A 20796-nucleotide genomic window follows, 5' to 3' on the forward strand; every position below is an offset into this window, starting at 1 on the left:
AGTGACCTTTTGACCCTGGCTGTACAAAAGAGACTTGAAGCTGACATACTCACTCCAAATGTTTTTCACCAGAGCTGGCAACCGAGGCAGGGACACATTCAAATATTCCCTTTTTTCCTGGGCGTTGATTTTATCGGCCTGCTTCCTGGTGGGTAATGTTTTCATACATTTGTCTGGTTTTGTCTGAGGTTTCTTCAGTGACCCAGAAGACAGTTTAAACACACGGGAGGCAGGCAGCTGAGGGGTTCCCACAACAATTGGACAGATGAAAGTTTCTCACCAACTGACATACTGGCTGAGGTCAGAGTTTGTTGCGTTTCAATTCAGAGGCCACCAACCTGTGTTGTTGTATAGCTGGGACATGTTAGTGCTGCAAGCACCTTCTCAGCCACGTGTGGGCGATGTGTTCCTTTACACAACTCACTGTCCCCTTCCTGACACTTGACAGCCTCTTTAAAAATCATTCGCAGTTGTACGCCAATACTGTCCCAACAAGAGTGCCTTTATTGACTCATAAAGCATATAAATGCCTTTTCATTTATCTAATGATAAACAACGTGATGATTTGTTGTAATTCTGCACACCAACACCACAAACTATAGCCTCAAAAAAGCTTTGAGTTGGATAATCGTCTAGGACAGGAGTCACACTGCTTTAAACTTGTCAAAGTTTTCATAATCAATGCTTTAAGTGTTACCAAAGGTTGTCTGTCCAACCTTACAGTTATTGTTTAAAGTTGTATTTTCGTGGAGGAATCTGACAGATAGAATCATAAGGTTTATGATTTTGTGTCTGAAGAAAATGTCAAAGTGTTAAATTTGTTGGAAAATCTAGATGCTAAACATATCAAACAGTCTTTTCAAACAAAGCTTCGGAGAGGTTATTCTGAATATGAACGATTGATGTAAGCTGCAGTGTCTTAGCAAAGCCTAGTGAAGCTTCACAGAGCCACTAGCATTGTTGTTGACTTTTAGGCCTATAGTGTTAGCATTGATCAAACTTGTAGTAATAGGGGAATATCACCCAGCTCAACAACATTTTAAACCCACGTTCAGTTCATAAAAGACCATGTACCTTACCTGCCAAGAACTTAACATAATGGGGAACATTCAGAGCTAAAGAGCCAGATGATTCCCTCAGGAGTTGGAGGGGACCAAACACAGAGCTAAAAAGAGTGCATATTGTACCAACATTTCCCAGGTGGCCAAAAACAAAATGTTGCTTTATACAGTATATGCTGGGATAGTTTTAGGCAACTGATTTAAGGTTTGCCATTAACTCAAAGAAAAATATAAAGACTGTCTGAAACATTTTTATTCACTTTCTATCATGAAGAGATTCCTACATCAATTCTGTTTTTACAAAATTTAGCTACTCTGAGTCTTACAGTCACAGTGGGATTTCCAGACAACTCCCACCTTGAAATAGAACAGCACATGAAGCCCCTTAAGTCACAAATCATTATTGTACTCTTTTAATTTTTGCAACAATAAGAGCCAGGGAGTAGATTGATCTTGCACGTGAACTTAAATTCAGTGTGACATTTTATCACACCCTCAATAAACGTTGTTTACTCGTAACCTTCATAACCTTTCATTCTATTTTTTTGAGAAGTCAGGGCTTATCTTCTTTTTCTTTTTTTTTTGCCGTTAAATCCCAGAACAAAGTACTTCCTGTATTTTGACCACAAAAAGAGAAAACATGTACAAGGGTTCACTGTAGAATAAAGGTCTTCATCACTTTAAATAGACGCCTTATAAGCTGTTGTCCAATCACAGACTTCTTTTCCTTACAGTCAAACCACAGCACAGTGTGTTTCGGTTGTTGTAGCAAAGGCTTAACATCAAGCATGATGACAAAGATGGCCAAAGAAGAAAAGAATGGGCGTGAGAATTCTGTTCTGCCAAGTCCTCCAGATGGATAGAGGGCAGGGACGGATGCGGCTGCGCTAAAATTGTCTGAAAAGACAAATAATATGGCTTTAAGTTCGGCAGAGTACTTCTGAGAAACATGAAGGAAGAGTTATGACTCAAGGGAGATGTTAACATGACACATTAGTGGGAGAGTGACACACCCAATTCCAAGGAGGCCTGTGAGACTTTACCAGAGCGCATGACACCGTCGCTACATTCTCATGTCAGCAACACCCGCAGAAACTTAACAAGAACAGTGTTAAATGGTACGTGTGTGGTTACAACTGTATTTTAAACTTCTACCCCCATTATCTGTTTGTAGGCTAATCCATGTTAACTCTAAGACAACCTAATATTTAACCTCAGGGGCTTTGTCTTGTAAGCACAGTTGTTTTTCTGCAGATGCAGCTCTTGGAAATATAAATTTTTTAGGGCCCTTTTCAATAAAAAAATCATACAAAATAACTTTTGTCCATCTACATATGCTCACCAAAAATCACCTTCATCTTTCTCTTTTGTTTCTCTTTTGTTTCTCAGTAAGATAAATGTATGTATTTTTCACTGCAGCACCAGTCTCACCATGACTTTTCCTGGATGTGAGTTTGTTTTACACCAGAGACATAACAAGGTCCCAAAGGACTGGTCCTGCTTTCCACGTTGTGTTAAAGTTGCCATGGTGCATATGCTGGTGTCTGAGCACGATCTGTCCCTAAATCAGCAAAGCTTTGCATGCAGCTTCTGAGAGCCTGATGCCCTGTCCTATAGGTAGGTTGAGTATGGGGGGCCAGGGGCTGGGGACTGTGGAAAGGGAAGAGGCTGCCACAGGGGAAAGCGCCTGAGTTAACCTTTGTGGCTCGTGTTTCTACTGTGCACTAATGGATGCCTGTCATCATTATGGACAGAAACAGGAGGGCGCCTGCCAGCTGCATGACCCCCATAAAACAGAGCAGGAAATCCTAGCAGGGTATGAAAGGGAAAGAGATCTCCTCTCTTCCTTTTTCTACTCTTCTCTTCTTTTTATGATCCCTCCTCCATACTACACCCTTATGCTGCAAAACTGCAGTGTCACTCAGAGGGATATACTGTTTATCCTGTGAAGTAAAAAAGTCAATTTCTTTACCTCTTCTAACAGGCTTAGGGTGTTTTTAAAGGTTCTGTCACACAGGGAGGAACCTGTATAATCATTACATACAGTAGTTCACCCTTTGCTCTGTAACCAAAGTCCAGGGTCTGTAATGTGACAGGACTTTGTCACACTTCAGTCAGTGGTGTCCACTTAAACGTGACAAGCTCTTTATCAGAGGGCCTTCCTATCAGATCCCAGGAGTTCATGCACAAACACGCTGAACACAACGTCCCGAGGAAGGCAGATTCCTTATTACCACTACCAAGATAGCAGGACTTTATTGTGGGCTACACATTAATCCACTCTGTTGAAGCCTGCAGAGCCCATCATGTGATAACTTTAGTCATTACCAGTGGTACAATCATAATTACTCTGAAAGCTTTCAAGATGTGGCAACAGCAGTAAAAATGCTTTCACAGTCCAAGCAAGAGCTCATGCATCAGAAAAAACAGAGACACATTTCTTACCTAAATGAACTAGTCACAGTCACATGATGGAATTGAAAATATGTGGAGTAAGAGAGTGCAAATGCACATGAACTTCTTTATTTGCATACACATGTCTGCGTGTGTGTCTGTGTGCCATGTCCATGGAAACGTCTGTGTGCGTGTGTGATCACTGCATGATTCACAATGTTGCAACCAAGCCCAGAAACGACTGGACATCCTGACCGGAAACCACAGCCGCCGAAGCTGCTTTTTCCTGCGACATACAACCTAACACTCTCACAAAGAGTCACTTGACTGGATCCACATGTAGGAAGTGAAAGAGGAAGCCCCCCTATCCATCCTGTCCACAGTCCCAATCTCTGCTCTGAGCTTCACATGAGGCCAATCTTATAGATGATTGCCAGTTTGAGCCTCAACTGTTGCAGAACCAGCTGAGGCTGGAAACAACTTGTTATTGGGGGTCAAATGCCTGGTCAATTGACATTAAGCCATAAAAGATTAGTGATAAGCATTATCATAAATGCAAAATTATCTTGTGTATCAACTGGATTGTTTGAAACAGTTGACAAACTAATTTGTATTTAACAGATTGTTTTGTTTCTTATCGCTGTTTCTTATGTGATGGACAGTCAGTAAGAGCTCTTTCTTAACAAGATACTCAGTTTCATCAGTCAATGCAGACCGATTCAAAACTGTCCAGAAAAGATAGCTCGATATCACAAGCAGAGGTGGTGAGTGATGTGTGACCATAGGGTCTGTTGGCCCCAGCCTTCCCTCATGGCTCGAGGCCTCTGGCTGTGTTCATTGGTGACAGTGAACGCAGCCTGGCAGCCTGCATTCCTCTGCCTCCCCCCACACAATGGTGAGTATCTGCAGCATTCCTCTGTCTGTGTGCTCTGTCTGAGATGCAGCCAGGCCTTGGCAAAGCCCTGAGGTTGGCATCATGTTTAACTGATTCTTACACACAGTTGAGTGTTTTCACATAGCACATGTGTACTGTGTAGAGGCGTGTCATGGTTAAATCTAAAGTGCACGTTTTCATACTATGTAATGAAAAAGTCCTCTTCAGATGAGATTTTGTTTAAGCTGCTTTATCATCTCATTCTGAATCTTCTTTTCTATGCAATCGTTCATTTTCTCCATCTGTTTAAAAAAAAATGCAAGCATGCCTACTCTGAGCTGTTTTTCACTGCTCTTTATCCTTCTCCAGCTTTTTTGCTCTCTCTCTTGTTCTGATGCCACAGCCGTGCAGACACCTTTCCCTCCTGCTGACTCAGTAGCCAGCCTCAGGCGCTGTGGGCTGGGGGTGTTGGTGGTGGGGAGGAGGAGGGTGGAAAGGGGGGGGTGTGAGGCTCCCACATCAGGCCCACCAGCCTATCACATGCGAGGGAAAATAGCTGGCTAATCGTTTCTACAATGGCACCCTGCACACTGTCACACAGTACCACAAACCGCTCTCATCGCCAGCGCTTCTTTTTCTGCTACTGTATTATTCCGCTGTTGCTTAGAAATCCACATGTGATGAATGCAAGTACGCAAACATACGACATTGAACAAAGAAATGTTCTGTTTGAAAAACCGCACCCACCAAAAAACATGAGTTTGTGCAATGATAAATTTAAGGAAGTATAAACACACATGCATTCTCCCTTTTTTTTATTGTGCTCAAGAACATAAACTCAAAAGCAGTTAAATCAAAAATGACATATTTAATTAGCATGTTAAAGTAAATATATGGTTTTGGACATTTTAATTTGATCATAAGCGCTCTGGGTTTTTACATTTCACCTGTTATTTTATGTATGTTAGAGACAGAAGATGAAAAAAAATTATGTCTTGACTAAATTAATAAATACCTTCAATGATATGTTTTTTTTTTCTTCTGCACAGCAGTTATCTGAGCAGGTTATCTGTTCTTATGTTTAGCATTACACTTCTATTTTCTTTTAAAAAGAAACTCTGCCTGTTCACAAAGTCTCTGATAAATGAGTCCTTCCAAACTACATTAAAATACAGGGGAGCATTATTCATGACCATAACCATCTGGTTATTTTCTGCTGCATCCTTGAAGTTCACAAACACACTCATCTGCATCTTGTTCTCCCCATGCAGTGGGTCGACCTTCAGGGACTATAGTCCTGTTCTGGGAAGGAAAGTGCTTTTGCACCTGTGGTTTGATTTTAGTGCTGCTCACCCTCAAACAGGGGTGAGGTCAAACCTGCCGGGGTCACACATGAAGAGAACCTGGTTTCCAGGCTAAAGAGAGGGGCCATTAACAGAGCCACCTGCCCAGCTGAACTCTCACACAGGAGGATTGGTGAGAAAAGACTGTGCTGAGATTTCCAGCGAACAGGCCCTCACAGAGGTTATAAACTCAGTATACGATGTGAACAGTTATCACATTGGCCTTGGAACTATTACGGTCATCCAAATGTTATTGTAGTCCTGAACTGAGGATGATCTGTGTTCAGGAAATTTGCAAGAGGATTTCAAAATGTAACAGGGCAGAAAAGAAAAAAAGCACACATATCGAGTGGAAAAAATCCCCCCATGCAGGCCAGAAAAGCTGAGAGCAGTGGGTTGTTGTTTCTCTCTTCCTCTGTTAATGAATGTAGAGGTGATCTGTTTGTCTGGGGAAGACAGCAGAAGGGAAGCCTGATTTCCACTCTATTTTATCTGTGCCCCACAGCCTCTGCCAGGCAACCCCCTGTGCTTTCACATGCAGGGGTCCCTCAGGAAGCAGCACTCCATGAAGGGCAAAGGTCAGGAAAGGAGAGAAAGCCACTCGTCCTTTCATTCACCACCGGACCAACAAACACACTGCGGCTGTTTCTGTGCTCCCCTCTTTGGCTGTCTAACAAAATACTCGCACCATGATAAAATGTAATCACATGACTTCTTCAAATGGATCCTGTGAGTTAAAGGAAATTTGTACTTTTTGTTCAGTGAGTGTTCTTTGACAGAAGACATTTGTAGAGAGGACAATGTTTTTGAACAACACACAAATCAGTCAATTAACTTTACATAGTGGTGTCTGCCATCAGTGTGTGATTGTGGTGTGAATGGGTGAATTTGACATGAAATGTAAAAGCACTTTGAGTGGTCAGAGGACGAGAGAAAGCGCAATATAAAACACAATCCATTTCTTTTACTTTTACTTTCACGAGCATAAACAATATATACTGACTGAAAAACTTCAATGGATCAGTTTCTGTGGTATTGAAAGATGTTTTATTTTGGTTTGTTTTTCCTTTTCTGGATTTGGGAATTTAAAAGCACGTCTTTCCTTTTATAATGTGAGTGTGACTTTTTTCAAATAATAAAGAATCCTCTTTAAGTGTAGTATAACCCAGCTGACAATTTGACTATTATGTAATAATGTTTAGTAAATGTTTAACTGTATTGCAATAAAAAAAGATCTGGTAGAGAGTGAATAGGAGACACCATTTTAAAAAGTCACAATGGATTTATTGATCCATCGTAAATGACAAACATAGTAGAAGAAAAACAATTTGCATATTTATATATTATCTTAACAAGAAAAGCAAATGATGAACACGTCTGTCCAGCAGAATCAGCTTCATAAAAATAATACAAGGTAATTTCAGCATCATTCTACTGTGTATTTTCAATTTTGAAGAAGCATGGAGACAATATATAATTCGAGATACAAAACAACTAAGCAAAGTAAAATCAACAAAAGAAAATTAGCAGTAACTAATGTAGAAGATTTAATGTTTAATATTAATAAAACGGGAATATTCTCTGATTTCAAGTATCTCCTTTCAAACAAAATACAGATATGCCTGTGTACAATAAAAACATCTCATACATGTCCTGCATGCATGCTTTATTGTCATTTCCATATAACTTGTTGCCTAGTTGCATCTATTACAATTATTTGAGTGATATCCATATGTCCATCATTTATTACAACTTGCCTCCCAAAGTAGAAAGAGCAGTCCAGCAGGAAATTTAGAAACTCACATTAAATACTCTGGGGAGGAAGGATTGTCACTGGTGGACCCAGTTTCGTGGTAACAGTTTGCACCAGACAGTTTCTCACATTTTTGTTTGTATGCATCTCTTTCCCGGACCAGTCTGTTGAGTTCATGTTTCAGCTGCTCAACCTGTGACGCCAGGTTGGTCTTTTCATGCTCCAAGATGTGTTTCTGTTGCACGCGCTTGTAGCGGCAGGACTGTGCGTAACCTCTGTTTTTCAGGGTCCGACGCTTCTGCTTCAGACGCATCACCTCGTCCTTGCTGAGGCCTCTGAGGAGCCGATTAAGCTCCCTGACCGACATGGACACTAGCTGATCATCTGAGAAGTTGCCATCGGCGCTGGATCGCCGGTCGTGGCGGCTATGCTGGAGGTGGTGGTGCGCGCCGAGGATCTGCTGGGACTCTGGCGACTCAGGGGAGTCGCAACCCAGGTCATCTTTGAGAAAGGGGTCTTGGCAGTGACTGCTGGGGATGCCTTGCATGTCGGGATGACCCGGCAGTCCTGGGTAGTGCTGAGCAGGCTCGCCAAGATGTCCGTACCCCTCGTATTCAGCTTGAAAAGATGGTGGATGATGACTGTGGGGTGCAGATGGGTGTCCCTGATGCGCCGTGGTGCCGATTAAGGCCTCCATTGCGTCCTCGGGGGTCAGACCAAAAGCTTGGGGGTACATTTGCTGTGGGTAACCCCCGTTGTTTGGTACCCAGAACTGGTCACCTCCAGGGTTATTTCTTTGCTCGTTTGGATTGAGGTTTGGTGATGAGGGTACCGAGTTGCAAGGTGTGCTGGCAGGAGTGGAGGAGACAGAGTCTGGTCTCTGAAGCTGGCTGCACGGCCCGATGAAGGAGCGCTCTATCCCTTGCATTGTCTCTTTCTTGACGCCGAACTTCATCAGGTCAAAGTCGCTCACAAAATCCATGTTGTTTTTTTGCAGTCCCAAATGCGAATGCGCCTCAGTGGTCATTTCAGGTGGCAAGCTGCTCTCTTATATGAGCCTCAAATGTCCCAAGCTAGTTCATGCAGTCACTGAAAGCGCGCTTACTTTTGAAAAAAAGAATCCAAACTTTGATCACAGCTCAGAGAAAAAAAAACACATGCGTGCGTAAAAGCCTCCCACCTGATCAAACTCAATGCGAGCTCGTGATTCCGCACCGTGCAGCTCGTTTGTCTTCAGCACTCGTACACGGAAAGTCCAGTGATGCTACGAGGTCTGAACGCACCTCTCTGTCTGTTCAGGAGGAGCGCACTTTCTTCATAAAGCTGCATTGGCATGATGTCACGCCTTCCAGACTACACCTCCATGCTCCTCACCAATGAAAACACGCGGAAACAGAAGATTTGCATAAAATCTGCTACGGGTCTGTCCTGTGCTCACGAGCTGTTCGTGATGATCATTTGACCAAAACCTATAAAGTCTTCACAGCGGACGCAACATTATTATTTTCAAAATGCCTTTTGTTCATTAGCATTATACCCATATCCCGGTTTTCAGTCAAAGGTGATTATACAGTAGGGCACTTTAAATATTTCAGTGTGTCATGTAGCCTACCTATTCTAACACTTGCTTAGCAGGCCTACTTTTAATACATTTCACAAAAATTCACAGTTTCACATTTGATCTTTCATTAGCCTACATAATTGCTCTAAATATTAAGTATTTTTTTATCGGACCGACCTTATTTTTTTTCATCTGAATAATATTGCGACCTGCATTTGGTTTACATATACCAAATGTAATTTGAACAACAAACAAGGAGGCTGTAAGACAATTCATTTGACATTTAGTTTTGCCTGTATACCTTAGTTTGTGCACAGAATGATACTGACATCTTGTGGCCATGTGTCTGCGCTTCACTGAAATACTCACTCTGCAGTCTAACCCACCACAGGCTTCAATAAGTTCAAGAAAAAACAATTGTCTTTCTAAGTTCTGTACATCGAGGCTCATTTTCTATTATGAAAATATAAACAACAAAAGCTCGCAGAGCTTTGAGGTTGTCCCTTGACAACATCTCAGCAACTTTCCTAACAGAATGAAAGCTTCTTGCGTGTTCCCAGATCTCTTGTTGGTTTCAGTGCTGTCACCCCTCGTGGTGTCAAGAGGTGACACAACTGCACAGGATGTCAGAGGGTTAAGCAATGTTCCTGCCCTGGGGTGACCCTCTCAGGCAGTTCTTACTCCAAAGATAGTGAAAAGCTTTGCTGACAAGATAGAGGACTCAAGCCAAAACCAATACAAAATACTGTCTGAGAACAGCATTGCATTGTTTCAGTCCAGTTTGGTTTCTGGGAATAAAGGAAGAGGGGAGACAGTGTGACTGAGCAAGGATGGCTCAGGGACACATGTTAGGATTTATGCCAGCTTAGCAGGGCCACAGTATGTGGTAGAACTTATGCAAAAGAGATAATGCTAGCAGCCTAAGTGCCCACAAGCAGCAGACACTCTGAGTACTTGTGCCGTATAAATACATGCAGTAAAACAGTCACTCTCAGATAAAGGATGGACAAATTATGACACACCAAAACAATCAGTATCAGTCATCATTGAATCAACACTTCTTTCAGATAAAATATTATCCTATCTTGTTTATTTATTTGATATTTATTCTGTGTGCAAACCTACTTAAAAACTGCACCAATCGGGAGACTGATTCATGGGTTACAGTTATAGCTAAGCATAGTTGGGTGTTGGCTCTGCCAGTTCCATTAAAGTAAGCTGAATTTATGCACTGTCTGGTAGGCTGAGTGCTTTCACATCCCACGGTTCACTTTAAAACATTTTTTTGTTGCCATTGAGACTGAAGCGAAAGCATGTATCAGACAAACAAGCAACGTCACTATGTTTCAGGGTTTCTGTTACCAGACATCCCTATGATGACATTCTTATGCAGCTTAGTCCAAACTTGACTCATTTTAAAGGAGTGGGAAACTTTAACGTCCCCAGACTACCCAAAAGCTTTACTTTTTTTGGGGGAACAATAAAAGATGTTTGCAGAATGCTCGTAAAGTGCAACCTCAAAGCAGAATTCTATACTCAAATTAACACATCCTGCCAAAGTATCATAAAAACACAAACTGCATCACAGCCTCCATTAACTAACTGATTATAATTACAGCTATCAAGTGGATATCAAGCATCTTTCATTCATTTGTTGATAAATACTAAAAATGTGACAACAAGAAAGAGAAAAAAAGTCCTGTCAGCAGTCAGAACAGCCAAAAGGAAAACAGGTGGAGCCTCCTGCACTAAAGAAAAGATAAGACAGGCCAGATTAATGTGAACATGCACAATACTAATCTGCACTTTTGGTGGATGCTTTCTGTTCATGACATCCTGACAGAAACATACCACATCATTGTCTCTTCTACTCTTTGTATACACAACATCTTTCCCACATGGCAATGGGGTTCTGTGTAATTCAGGGGCTGTTTTGTCAACACAAAGAGTCATAACTAAAAGTGAGCTTCGGTCACTTTCTAGTTGTAAGATAAACATGGAGCGAACAAGTAGTACTAGGAGAAGAGCCATGGCAAGACAACATAAAGCTGAAGTCATGATTGCAGGAGAGCAACTCAGGTATGACAGGAGAGAGAGGAAGACAATGCTGTTGCTTGGTTTTTAAGCCTTAAGGTCAGAACTATGGCTTAGTTGTGATGGTTGTGGCTAATTTGAATTTAATTTCAAGGTTGAGGCTCCATGATGGTAAGCTGATCAAGGACCGACGGTACCATCTGCGCACATATCCTAACTGCTTTGTGGCACAGGAACTCATAGAATGGCTGGTGAGCCATAAGGAGGCTCCTGATCGAGAAACTGCTGTGTGTCTTATGCAGCACCTCATGGATCAGGACATTGTTCACCACGGTGAGAAGGAAGCAATGACACAAGTTTTAGTGAGGACACATAGGAGGGTAATAACTAATTGTAACTTTATTGAAAGACTCACTGAATTAAAAGTAATTTGATACTGTATATATTTTTTCAGTATGTGACAAAAGGCATGTCTTTAAGGATGCCAAACTGCTGTATCGTTTTCGCAAGGATGATGGCACATTTCCCTTCAATACAGAGGTGAAAATCTTCATGCGAGGACAACAGCTGTATGAACAGTAAGAGCTGTTGTTTGTTTTTGGCTAAGTTTCTCTTGTTCCTGTATAACCTATGGGTGTTTTGTAAATCATAGTCACAATAACACCACCAATATGATTAATAGGCTGGGGTGTGGGATGTTGCAATGCTCATTTAAGTTAATTTGCATGTAATGAAACATGACTTGTATTGTATGTACGTTTAAGTCTCATCGGGGAAAAGGACTCCATTCTGCAGCTAAGAGAGGAGCATAGTGTTACATATCAGCGCTCCTTTCCAGGCTGCCAGTTAATTGACTGGCTCCTTCAGAATGGAGAGGCAGAGAGCCGGCGTAGGGGGATAGAGCTGTGCCGAGCATTGCAGGAGCATGGCATCATTCAGCACGGTGAGGAAAGTCCTCAATTGCCCATTGATTGATGTATGACACCAGTGATGAGCCGACTGTCAGCAGCTGCTGTTAGTGGGTGGCCAGCTGGGACTTTTGCAATCTAAAGCAAATGTACTCATCAACACTTTGTAAAAACCTCATTAGTTCTGGAACCAGTTTGACTTTTTATTTGTGCTCTCTCTTTCTTCCACTCCCACCATTAGTGGCAAAGAAGCATGATTTCTTTGACAGTGGGTTGCTCTATCAGTTCTGCATCAATTTTCGCCGCCGCCGCCGCCTATCTGAGCTGTTACATGAAAGTGAACAAGACAACAATGAAGGAGTCGCAGTGTCTACAACAGAGGACAACCATCTTGACAGTCCATTTGTTCTGCGCAAAAGCCAACCTCAGGAGGGCAACACTCCCTTCAAGTCGGGTAAAACAGTAACACTGCTTTTCTTTGGATCAATGCATTTTCCTTATAAATTGCTAATAATAGCATAATCATTTCCTGATAAATGTATTACAGTGGGGTCCAGTAAAGATATGAAACAGGTTACCACTGGGCGTCGAGGTAGCTTGAACTCCCTTCAGCTTCACACAGATGGATTCCAAACTCTTGTACAGCTGTCCTCAACTTCAGTGGTGAGATGCAATCCTAAATCAGGCAAGTGTGTTATTAATATTCACATTTTAAAGACAACATATTTCATATATTAATCTTTGCTTTCTTTTCATCTTCCAAAACTGAGAGATGGTAAATTATAAAACGTTGTTTTACTTTTTCAGTAATTCAAAGAGTTTTTACATGTGAAGAGCTTCTGGCACTTGGTGCACCCTTCATCAAGAGAGTGTTGACAGTAAGTTAATGATTTTATTTAAGACTGTAATGTATGTCATCAACAGGATCATTAAGTCAGTTTAGCATGAACAACAATCCTCTAGAGTGGAGAATCAAAGCATTAATCTGTGAGTCCAGTATTTGATAAAACTGTTTTCTGATCGATAAACTCTATGATATCAACATGCGCCCTCATTTATTATCCACTTCAAACAAAATAGAAACATAGACCCCCTCTGTCTTATAGAAATGTTGTTTATCTACAGACAATGACATTTTTTGTCTATATGATAGCTTGGCCATAAATTCTACTGAATGTTATACTAATTCCAGCTTCCTATCATGACAGGTAATAGGAGATGCTCTTGGCTGGGGCTTTGTTATCAGAGGCAAGGCTCCTTGTTATGTGCAGGCAGTAGATCCTGGAAGCCCTGCAGCAGCCGCTGGAGTTAAGGTTAGATATAATGCAGGCTATGCTACCCACATCGAACAGATAGCATGCTATTTTAACCTCTCAAGTGTTTGAAAACAGAAATTCTGACTTGATTTTGTTTCTAAAGGTGCGACAGTTTGTGTGCCAGGTGAATGGACAGTGTGTTCTCTACCTTGACTACAAGACAGTCACAAGATTGGTGATGACAGGAAGTCGTACTGTAGTACTGGAGGTGATGGAACCACTGGAATGAGGACGACTTTCTTCAAGCTTTTTCATTTAGAAGCCGTAACATTTTCTGGGACAAAATAATTTTTTTTATCAGTAACTGACTTCTATTAGCATAAATGAATCAGTAAAAGGAATAGTTTGTGCTGGTATTACATGCAGGGGCGTGTCCAAAACTTTTTGACCGCGGTGGCCCAACTGAGGCTCTCACATAGGCAGGGGCGGCCAGTGAAATTACACATAAAAAACATTTACCCTTTCTGTCTTCACAACCTACTTTCATTGAAGAATTAAACAGCTGTTATATTCCTTTTGACTTAAAAGAAAAGAAACATGACACAGTGGTATAAATCGTCTAAGCTTAATTCTTTAAGGTCTTACAAAAGATGTTTTTTCAAATTCACATTTGAGGACACTAATGAAGAAATCTACTGTCAGCCTTTTAACTCATCCCAAATTATAGATTTTTACAGAAACCCCACCTCTGACAAGGCAAATAACCAATCATAGGCTGTTTTCGAAACAGCCTGCTACGTACTACCATAGACTGTATAAAATATGGACGTAGTATCCGTGACGTCACCCATCTGTTCCTGAGAGCTGTTTTGAAGCCAATCGACGGCAGCAGCCATATTGGAAATGCGGAACTCAACTGGGCAGAGTGTGACGTAGTGTGAGCCTCTTAGCCAATGGCTGTGTGTTCCCGACCGGGAGTCATGTCCTTATTTGGGCAAAACTCATAATCTTAATATCTTCTGAACCGTCACGTTAGAAAAAAATTCACCCCCCGTACAGTGTGTGCCATTAGAGAGATTAGCGTTGTAGGGCCAAGCCGTTTTTTGAACCAGGCTGTAAACATGTTTATTAATGCTGCAAAGATCGTCTTTTTCCCATTCATATCTATGTGGTTTCCGGTGTTGCTGCAGCCAGCCTCAAGTGGATTTTCGATGTATTGCAGTTTATATCACTTCCGCATTGGCTTCATCGTTTGAGACCGGAGTTTGCCGCTTGCATACTACCCACTAATCTGTGTTGCAGTAGCCTACGCTGTGCCAGACGTCACTGAATTTCTGGTTTCGGAAAGTGGAAGTAAACAACGGCCAAGCTAATAGTGAAACTGCTTCTTTAGCATCCACTTATAATTTAAATAGTTAGGAAGTGGTTTATATGGAATTTAAGAATTTTCACAGCACCTAAAAACGGAGTTCCCCCATCAAAAAAAGAAGAGCAAAGAGTTTTTGCATACTGCAGATTTTGCTCTTGTTCACATGCCACTTACTACATACTGAATTTTGGCCAAATCAGTACAAACTGCTTGTACAGTATGCGGTTTCGAAAAAAAGCCATATTTTAGGATTTTTGGGTGGCCAATTAGATTTCAAGGGATGCCACCCTTGGCCACCTCTCTGGACACGCCACTGATTACATGAGCACTGTATCTTGGTTGCAGTAAGAATTAATAAAGTATAAAAAGGCGTGTCAATGATGTTACTATGAGCCTGTTTCTCTGAGTAAATACAGCCAGCTTTTTAAGAAAACATATTGTTGTATTAATTAACGCGAGAAATACTAACTTTGGGCCGTCCAGCCCATCGATGGTCCAGCCCCTGCCAAGTTCCCTGCTACGACTTCCGTCGTATTGACGTCGCCATTTTGAATTGAGAGTTGTCTCGTTTGGTGGAGGTAGCGCAGGCTAAGGGACTGGCCCGACCACCGGTGCAAGCACACAAGTGCTCAGACGACTCCGTGAGGTCTCGGCTGATACTATTGTATGAATACAGTGTTCTTGTTAATTGTGCACCACCCTATCCTGCATTTAGTTTCTTCTGTAAGCTAGCTGTGGCAGCAAAGCAGATGTGACAGCTAAGTGGCTAGCTTAGTTAGCTAGCTGTGGAGCATCAGACCGGCTTTGAGGAGTGACATCCACCGTGAGTCGGCACGCTGCGACCAGCCAGCTATCTGCTCCGATCAGCATTCATGTAGTGAGGCGAGCTGTGTAAAGCTTGTCATCAGACATATTATCAGGTGAGTGAAATGCACCAATTGATCCTGTTGATGTTAATGAAGGAATATGAAGCGCTAGCCGGCTACATATTGTTAGCTGTGACTATGCTAGGTGACAAGAGCGCGCAACTCAGCTAATGCTGCTAATGTGTTAGCACTAATCTACAAACATCATGAACTGTAAAACTTTGATTAATATATTAACACTAGTCTACAAACATCATGAACTGTAAAACTTTGATTAATATATTAACACAAGTCTACAAACATCCTGAACTGAAAAACTTTGATTAATTTATTAGCAGTGGTGGACAAAGTACACAGTAGCAGTAGTAGTGCAGTAGCTTCATTACTGAAGTCAAGTATAGATACTCCAGGTCAAATATTACTCCAATACAAGTGAAAGTTGTTCAGTCAAATTATTACTGGAGTTAAAGTACTGAAGTACTTCCTTTTAGAAATACTTAAGTATTCCAAGTACTTCTTAAAAACATCTCAAAACGTTATATTTTCACAATGCATGAGTGCAGTCAAGAATACATAGGAGTACATTTGGTTACATTATGTTTATCTAGAAACCATTACTTGAAATCTCTAAAAACTATACCATAGAATAAAAACAGAAACTAAGTTACTCCAAGCACAGACAACTTAGTTTGAAATGCTCATCTGGGATGAAACAAATGTTATGTAGCTCAACACGCTTTCTCAGGTTAGACAGTGAAATTTTGTATGTTTGGGCAGAGTGGGAAACAGGGAGAACATTTCAAACAATACGTATCATTCTACATTTCAAAAACCTCTAACACGGGCTGAAGATATGACCATGGGTGCTCAGGTGGAGAATTATAGTCATCATTACCACCTCTAAATGAACTGCCTGATCTGAGTGATGCTCTGTGTTTCCTCCACGTTCAACTGAGGGATCAGATTTCAGATAGTAGAAGGAAATTCATGAGCTGACTTCAAAGCAAAAGTATGAGTAACTAGAGCACTGATAGAAATGTAGTGGAGTGAAAGGTAAAACAATTGTCTTCTAAATGTAGTGGAGTAAAAGTAATACTCAAGTAAAGTACAGATACTTTAAAAAAATGTACTTAAGTACTGTACTCGAGTAAATTTACTCTGTTACTGTCCACCACTGGATATTAGCACTAGTCTACAAACAACATGAACTGTAAAACTTTGATTCCCGTCGTCTGTGGTTAGAGAAGCGGAATAGATGTAGCTAACTTTTAGTCTTTCTCATACTTTATTGTTAAATCCACCCTAAATTGCCATTGAGAGCTTACTTTAAGCATGTGCTTCACTGGGCCACTTGGGAATTGTAAATAGATGTCTTGTGATGTACGGTAAATGTGTTTAAAGCTGTTCAAGTGATGTGCCGAATGTTTATGAATGTGTGAGCCTCAAAATAATATAAAATTTGTATTTCTTTTTTTAAGGAGAGATGTATCAGCTTCCTGTGAATAACCTTCCTAGAATCAGAAGAGCCAGGAAGCAAGTGAAGAAAGCACTCGAAGACATTGGATTGGAGTACTGCAAAGAGGCTGCAGAGGTGAGCTTGATGAATATGTTTGTGGAAAAAAAAACATCAATATCAAGTTGCCATGACTATGAGAGCTTTTATGTGGTTGTCTTAAAACATATCTTGTGTAGGATCTATTCTTCTGTCTTAAAGGTCTGTAGAGAAAACATTTTAACTCACAATTGAAGGAAATGGACACTTCTTTGCTAGCTCTGTTGCCAGTGTTAATACAAACAATTGTATAATTTTACACACAACAATCATGTTTGTTTAAGAGATGTTCCATATTATGATTAAAATTTATTCTCTGTCCTATTTTTTCCCAAGGAATTCAAGGACTTTTGCCCAAACGAGCAGTTTGTTAAAAGTAGTCTTTGCCTCGATATCTGTGCATGGGACCCATCATACTCTAAAGTACAGGTAAATCTTGCTTCTTCTCAAATTCCTTTACAAAGTACAATACCAAATAATCATATTTAGCTTCAACTAATGGCTGTTTCTTCTTCTTTGTTTTAGGAATATAGATCAAAGCCATTTTGCTGCACAGAGTGCTCATTTTCTTCCAAATACTACTCAGGCTACAAGAATCACTTCCGCAATGTGCACAGGAAAATATTTGACGGTAAAATCTTGCTCAATTGTCCATACTGTGCATTCACTGCAAGCAAGAGAACTTTGGAGACGCATGTAAAAATATTCCACATACCCAGTACAGTACGCCAGGGCTATGGCACCCCACAGGGAGCTGCACTGGGAAAGAAGGACAAAGCCCATCTTGACAGAGCTAGACAGGGAGAAGGGGTGGAGAGACCAATGTACTTTTGCAAAAAATGCACATTCCGGGACACCCTCTACAACGTTGTGAGAAGGCACATATACAGGGAACATTTTCAGCATATTGTATCACCATATCTGGGTATGGTTTCTGATTCTTCTGTCAAAAATGGTGCTAATTCTGTCAACGGCAACAACATCCTTTGTAAACGTTGCCAGTTTTCCACTCGTAGCTATGAAGCTCTAGTACAACATGTAATAGAGTATCATGAACGCATTGGCGCACAAGTAACCACCATGATTGGACATGCTAATATTGTTGTGTCCAAAACCCAGTCCTTCCCTGTTTCTTCTCTGAAAACCCCTTTAGCTATTAGCAGGGGCACAGTATCACAGGGCCAGGCACCACAACCAGTAATTGGCTATTTAAAACCTGCGGCCCCGGTTGTCAAAAGTCCTTCTACCATCACAGCCAGTAAGGTGCGTGTCACACATCCTGGCAACAGCGCTGTGGCAGAAAATAATTCAGCTGGTGTAAACACAGCTCAGACACAGAAGTGGAAGATATGCACAGTTTGCAATGAGCTTTTTCCTGAAAACCTGTACAGTGCACATTTTGAGAATGCGCACAAGGCAAAGAAAGTTTGGGCACTGGCTAAGTACATCATGAAAATCCACAACTTCACCAGCAAATGCTTGCTCTGCAACCGCTATCTGCCTAGCGATACACTGCTTAACCACATGCTTATCCATGGGCTTACCTGTCCACAATGCCATGCAGCTTTCCACAGTGTTGAGAAAATCATGGAGCATGTGGCCCAGACTCATCCCAATGACTTTGTTGGACCCCCTGGTGCATCGCCTCTAACCTTTGATCTCACAGTTAAACAAGATAAGTCCAGTAATGTACAGCTGGTTGTTCTCACTTTCAACATGAAAGAATCTGTCAACGGTCAAGGTGAACCTGTACCTGCTCAGAGTAGTATGCCACCTCTGGTCAAAGTCAGCACTCCAAAAACAATGCAGAGGAATGAAGCAGTTGGCGCCGCAAGTTTCCCTTCACTGCCTCACAGAAGTGAGGTTGGGAAGACTTTGTGTCCGCTGTGTTTCACCATCCTCAAAGGTCCCATCTCTGATGCTTTGGCCATGCATCTAAGGGAGCGACACCAAGTGCTTCAAACGATGCATCCCGTAGAAAAAAAGATGACATACAAGTGCATTCATTGCTTGGGAGTGTACACCAGTAACATGGTTGCCTCTACAATCACACTGCATCTTGTGCAGTGCAGGGCTGTTGGTAGGAACCAGGCAAGCCAAAGCTTCAGGTCTACCTTGACTCTGAACTCATCAGGAGCTGGTTTCATCAAGAGGCAGCCACCAGTGCAGGCCACCTCCAACCCCAAGCGGTTAAAACTGAGCAAAGAGTCAAAGATCTCATCCACAGCGGTTGGAAATCTAGCCGATTCTGCTGGCCTTGCTCTGGATCCCAGGAGCTACGAGCACAAGACATATGAGGCCAGGAAAAATTTCCTGACGGCCTACTTCAACCGGCGACCATACCTTTCAGCTCAGGAAGAGGAGAAGTTGTCTGCAAGTCTCTGGCTGTGGAAGTCTGACATTTGTGGTCACTTTGCAACAAAGCAAAGGATGTGTGAGAAACGATGTCAGACAACTAAGTTGTCTGTGCTTTTAGGCTTTGACATGCATGCTGTCAAGAAAGTAAAGCATGACTTAATCTTTGAAGAGAGTTACTCTGGTCCATCAGTAGTGACACCTGGAGGTGTAAAGTCTGGTACTCCAAACACAGACCAAAACAAGCATTCTGACGCACTGAACTGTACCTTAAAACTCAGAACATGCACAGAGACCATTTCCATAGACTCTGACAGTGATGCAGAAACAGAAGATAAACCAGAGAATGACAATGTTGCCATCAACCAACATGAGAATGTAAAACCCCAGGACCCAGCAAATCTGACAGAAGAGACGGAACCATCGAACAAAGAAGAGCTTTCTACAGATAAAGAGAGCGCTTTGCAAGATGAGAAATCGAATGCCTGGATGAATTTTTGTTAGTGTCCCTGTGTGGCAGTGTGCCTTGGTTCTGAAATAGCTCCGTTTTATAAGTACTTAAATCTAGCTCAAGTAAAAGAAAACGGCGTTAAAATTAGTTATCACACACTTTTTGAAAGGCATGGGTCACAAAGAAGCTTCTGTTCCAGCTGCAGAACTTGTTTTCAGTGTTGAAAGAAGTGACATTAAATGCATAATAATATGAGATGTAATTAATATTGTATATACTTTTGCCATTATTCTTTCTTCAGGCTCTCTACACAGTCTGTCTTATTCTCACTCTAACTTCCTAAGTTCCATGGTTGTTTTTCTCAACTTTGAAAAGAACTGTATTACGTTATTTCACATTTAGAAAGTGTAGAATATGCTTATTGCTGATGTACACGTTTTAATAAATGTTTGTTTAATAAAAGCATTTTAAGTTTTCCATACACAAATGACAGAGAATGAAACGTGGGCTATGCGCCAGTTGTGATGAAAGTCTTTTCTTATAAGATAATTACTAAACATTAATGAGGTTCAATATCTAAATACAGCAGCAAATTGTGATTCTCGCCAAACCAATATTTAATCTTAACATTTAATTCATAAAAGAAACACATTCCCTATTTAAACTAGTGTTAAGTAACATATATAGATAAACTGACACGTTAATAATAATGAGACGGAGAGCAAGAAGAGTAAATGTACTTTAACGTCATCCGATCTGGGGCTTGTACAGGCTCGAAGGTTCTGAATGGTGGTGGGCGTATTGATTCTGTGTTATTGATATATGGACATTTACACGCAACTCATTTGAGTATCGATTACTCAAATAAAATATCGATACTAATTAATAAATGCGAAATAAAAGCGCATGTGTCACTTCTGATTCTTTTAGGGTAACTTACTCCAAAGTTTTTTCCACCGACAAATTCAGAGACCTCATGAGCGCAGTGTCATTTTAATAGTAGTCATGGTGAAGAGTCT

General features: G+C 41.3%; 4 protein-coding genes across 4 annotated transcripts in view; 2 read left to right on the top strand and 2 right to left on the bottom strand.

Annotated features, from left to right (window-relative positions):
• Nucleotides 1-15420, bottom strand: part of si:ch211-232b12.5 (zinc fingers and homeoboxes protein 3) — a 45981-nt gene extending 30561 nt beyond the window's left edge. Inside the window, exons 1-3 of the mRNA XM_034683396.1 lie at nucleotides 15023-15420; nucleotides 13393-13518; nucleotides 12507-12604 (exon numbers count right to left, since the gene is read on the bottom strand). The gene's annotated coding sequence lies outside the window, so the exon portion shown is untranslated. The remainder of the gene's footprint in view (nucleotides 1-12506; nucleotides 12605-13392; nucleotides 13519-15022) is intronic.
• Nucleotides 6935-8728, bottom strand: mafbb (v-maf avian musculoaponeurotic fibrosarcoma oncogene homolog Bb). Its single transcript, XM_034683450.1, has one exon. It carries the CDS (start codon nucleotides 8450-8452, stop codon nucleotides 7472-7474), a length of 981 nt encoding a protein of 326 aa, XP_034539341.1. The 5' UTR covers nucleotides 8453-8728; the 3' UTR covers nucleotides 6935-7471.
• Nucleotides 10983-13473, top strand: si:dkeyp-97e7.9 (DEP domain-containing mTOR-interacting protein). Its single transcript, XM_034683436.1, has 9 exons — nucleotides 10983-11065; nucleotides 11175-11353; nucleotides 11475-11598; nucleotides 11785-11963; nucleotides 12170-12382; nucleotides 12476-12613; nucleotides 12736-12806; nucleotides 13137-13241; nucleotides 13348-13473. The coding sequence occupies exons 1-9, from the start codon at nucleotides 10983-10985 to the stop codon at nucleotides 13471-13473; spliced, it is 1218 nt and encodes a 405-aa protein (XP_034539327.1).
• Nucleotides 15073-20679, top strand: adnpa (activity-dependent neuroprotector homeobox a). Its single transcript, XM_034683413.1, has 4 exons — nucleotides 15073-15473; nucleotides 16898-17010; nucleotides 17308-17400; nucleotides 17497-20679. The coding sequence occupies exons 2-4, from the start codon at nucleotides 16903-16905 to the stop codon at nucleotides 19828-19830; spliced, it is 2535 nt and encodes an 844-aa protein (XP_034539304.1). The 5' UTR covers nucleotides 15073-15473; nucleotides 16898-16902; the 3' UTR covers nucleotides 19831-20679.
• Nucleotides 20680-20796: the final 117 nt, after the last annotated feature.

Source organism: Notolabrus celidotus, chromosome 1 (genome assembly GCF_009762535.1).
Source record: "Notolabrus celidotus isolate fNotCel1 chromosome 1, fNotCel1.pri, whole genome shotgun sequence".
Taxonomy (NCBI): Eukaryota; Metazoa; Chordata; class Actinopteri; order Labriformes; family Labridae; genus Notolabrus; species Notolabrus celidotus.

What these genes read in the sequence shown, in the direction of transcription:
- mafbb (XM_034683450.1), bottom strand. Translation starts at nt 8,452, where the DNA reads ATGACCACTGAGGCGCATTCGCATTTGGGACTGCAAAAAAACAACATG.
- si:dkeyp-97e7.9 (XM_034683436.1), top strand. Translation starts at nt 10,983, where the DNA reads ATGGAGCGAACAAGTAGTACTAGGAGAAGAGCCATGGCAAGACAACAT. An exon ending in CAACACTCCCTTCAAGTCGG is followed by an intron (nt 12,383 to 12,475) that starts GTAAAACAGTAA and finishes AATGTATTACAG; the next exon opens with TGGGGTCCAGTAAAGATATG. An exon ending in GAGATGCAATCCTAAATCAG is followed by an intron (nt 12,614 to 12,735) that starts GCAAGTGTGTTA and finishes TTACTTTTTCAG; the next exon opens with TAATTCAAAGAGTTTTTACA.
- adnpa (XM_034683413.1), top strand. Translation starts at nt 16,903, where the DNA reads ATGTATCAGCTTCCTGTGAATAACCTTCCTAGAATCAGAAGAGCCAGG. An exon ending in ACTGCAAAGAGGCTGCAGAG is followed by an intron (nt 17,011 to 17,307) that starts GTGAGCTTGATG and finishes TTTTTTCCCAAG; the next exon opens with GAATTCAAGGACTTTTGCCC. An exon ending in CATCATACTCTAAAGTACAG is followed by an intron (nt 17,401 to 17,496) that starts GTAAATCTTGCT and finishes TCTTTGTTTTAG; the next exon opens with GAATATAGATCAAAGCCATT.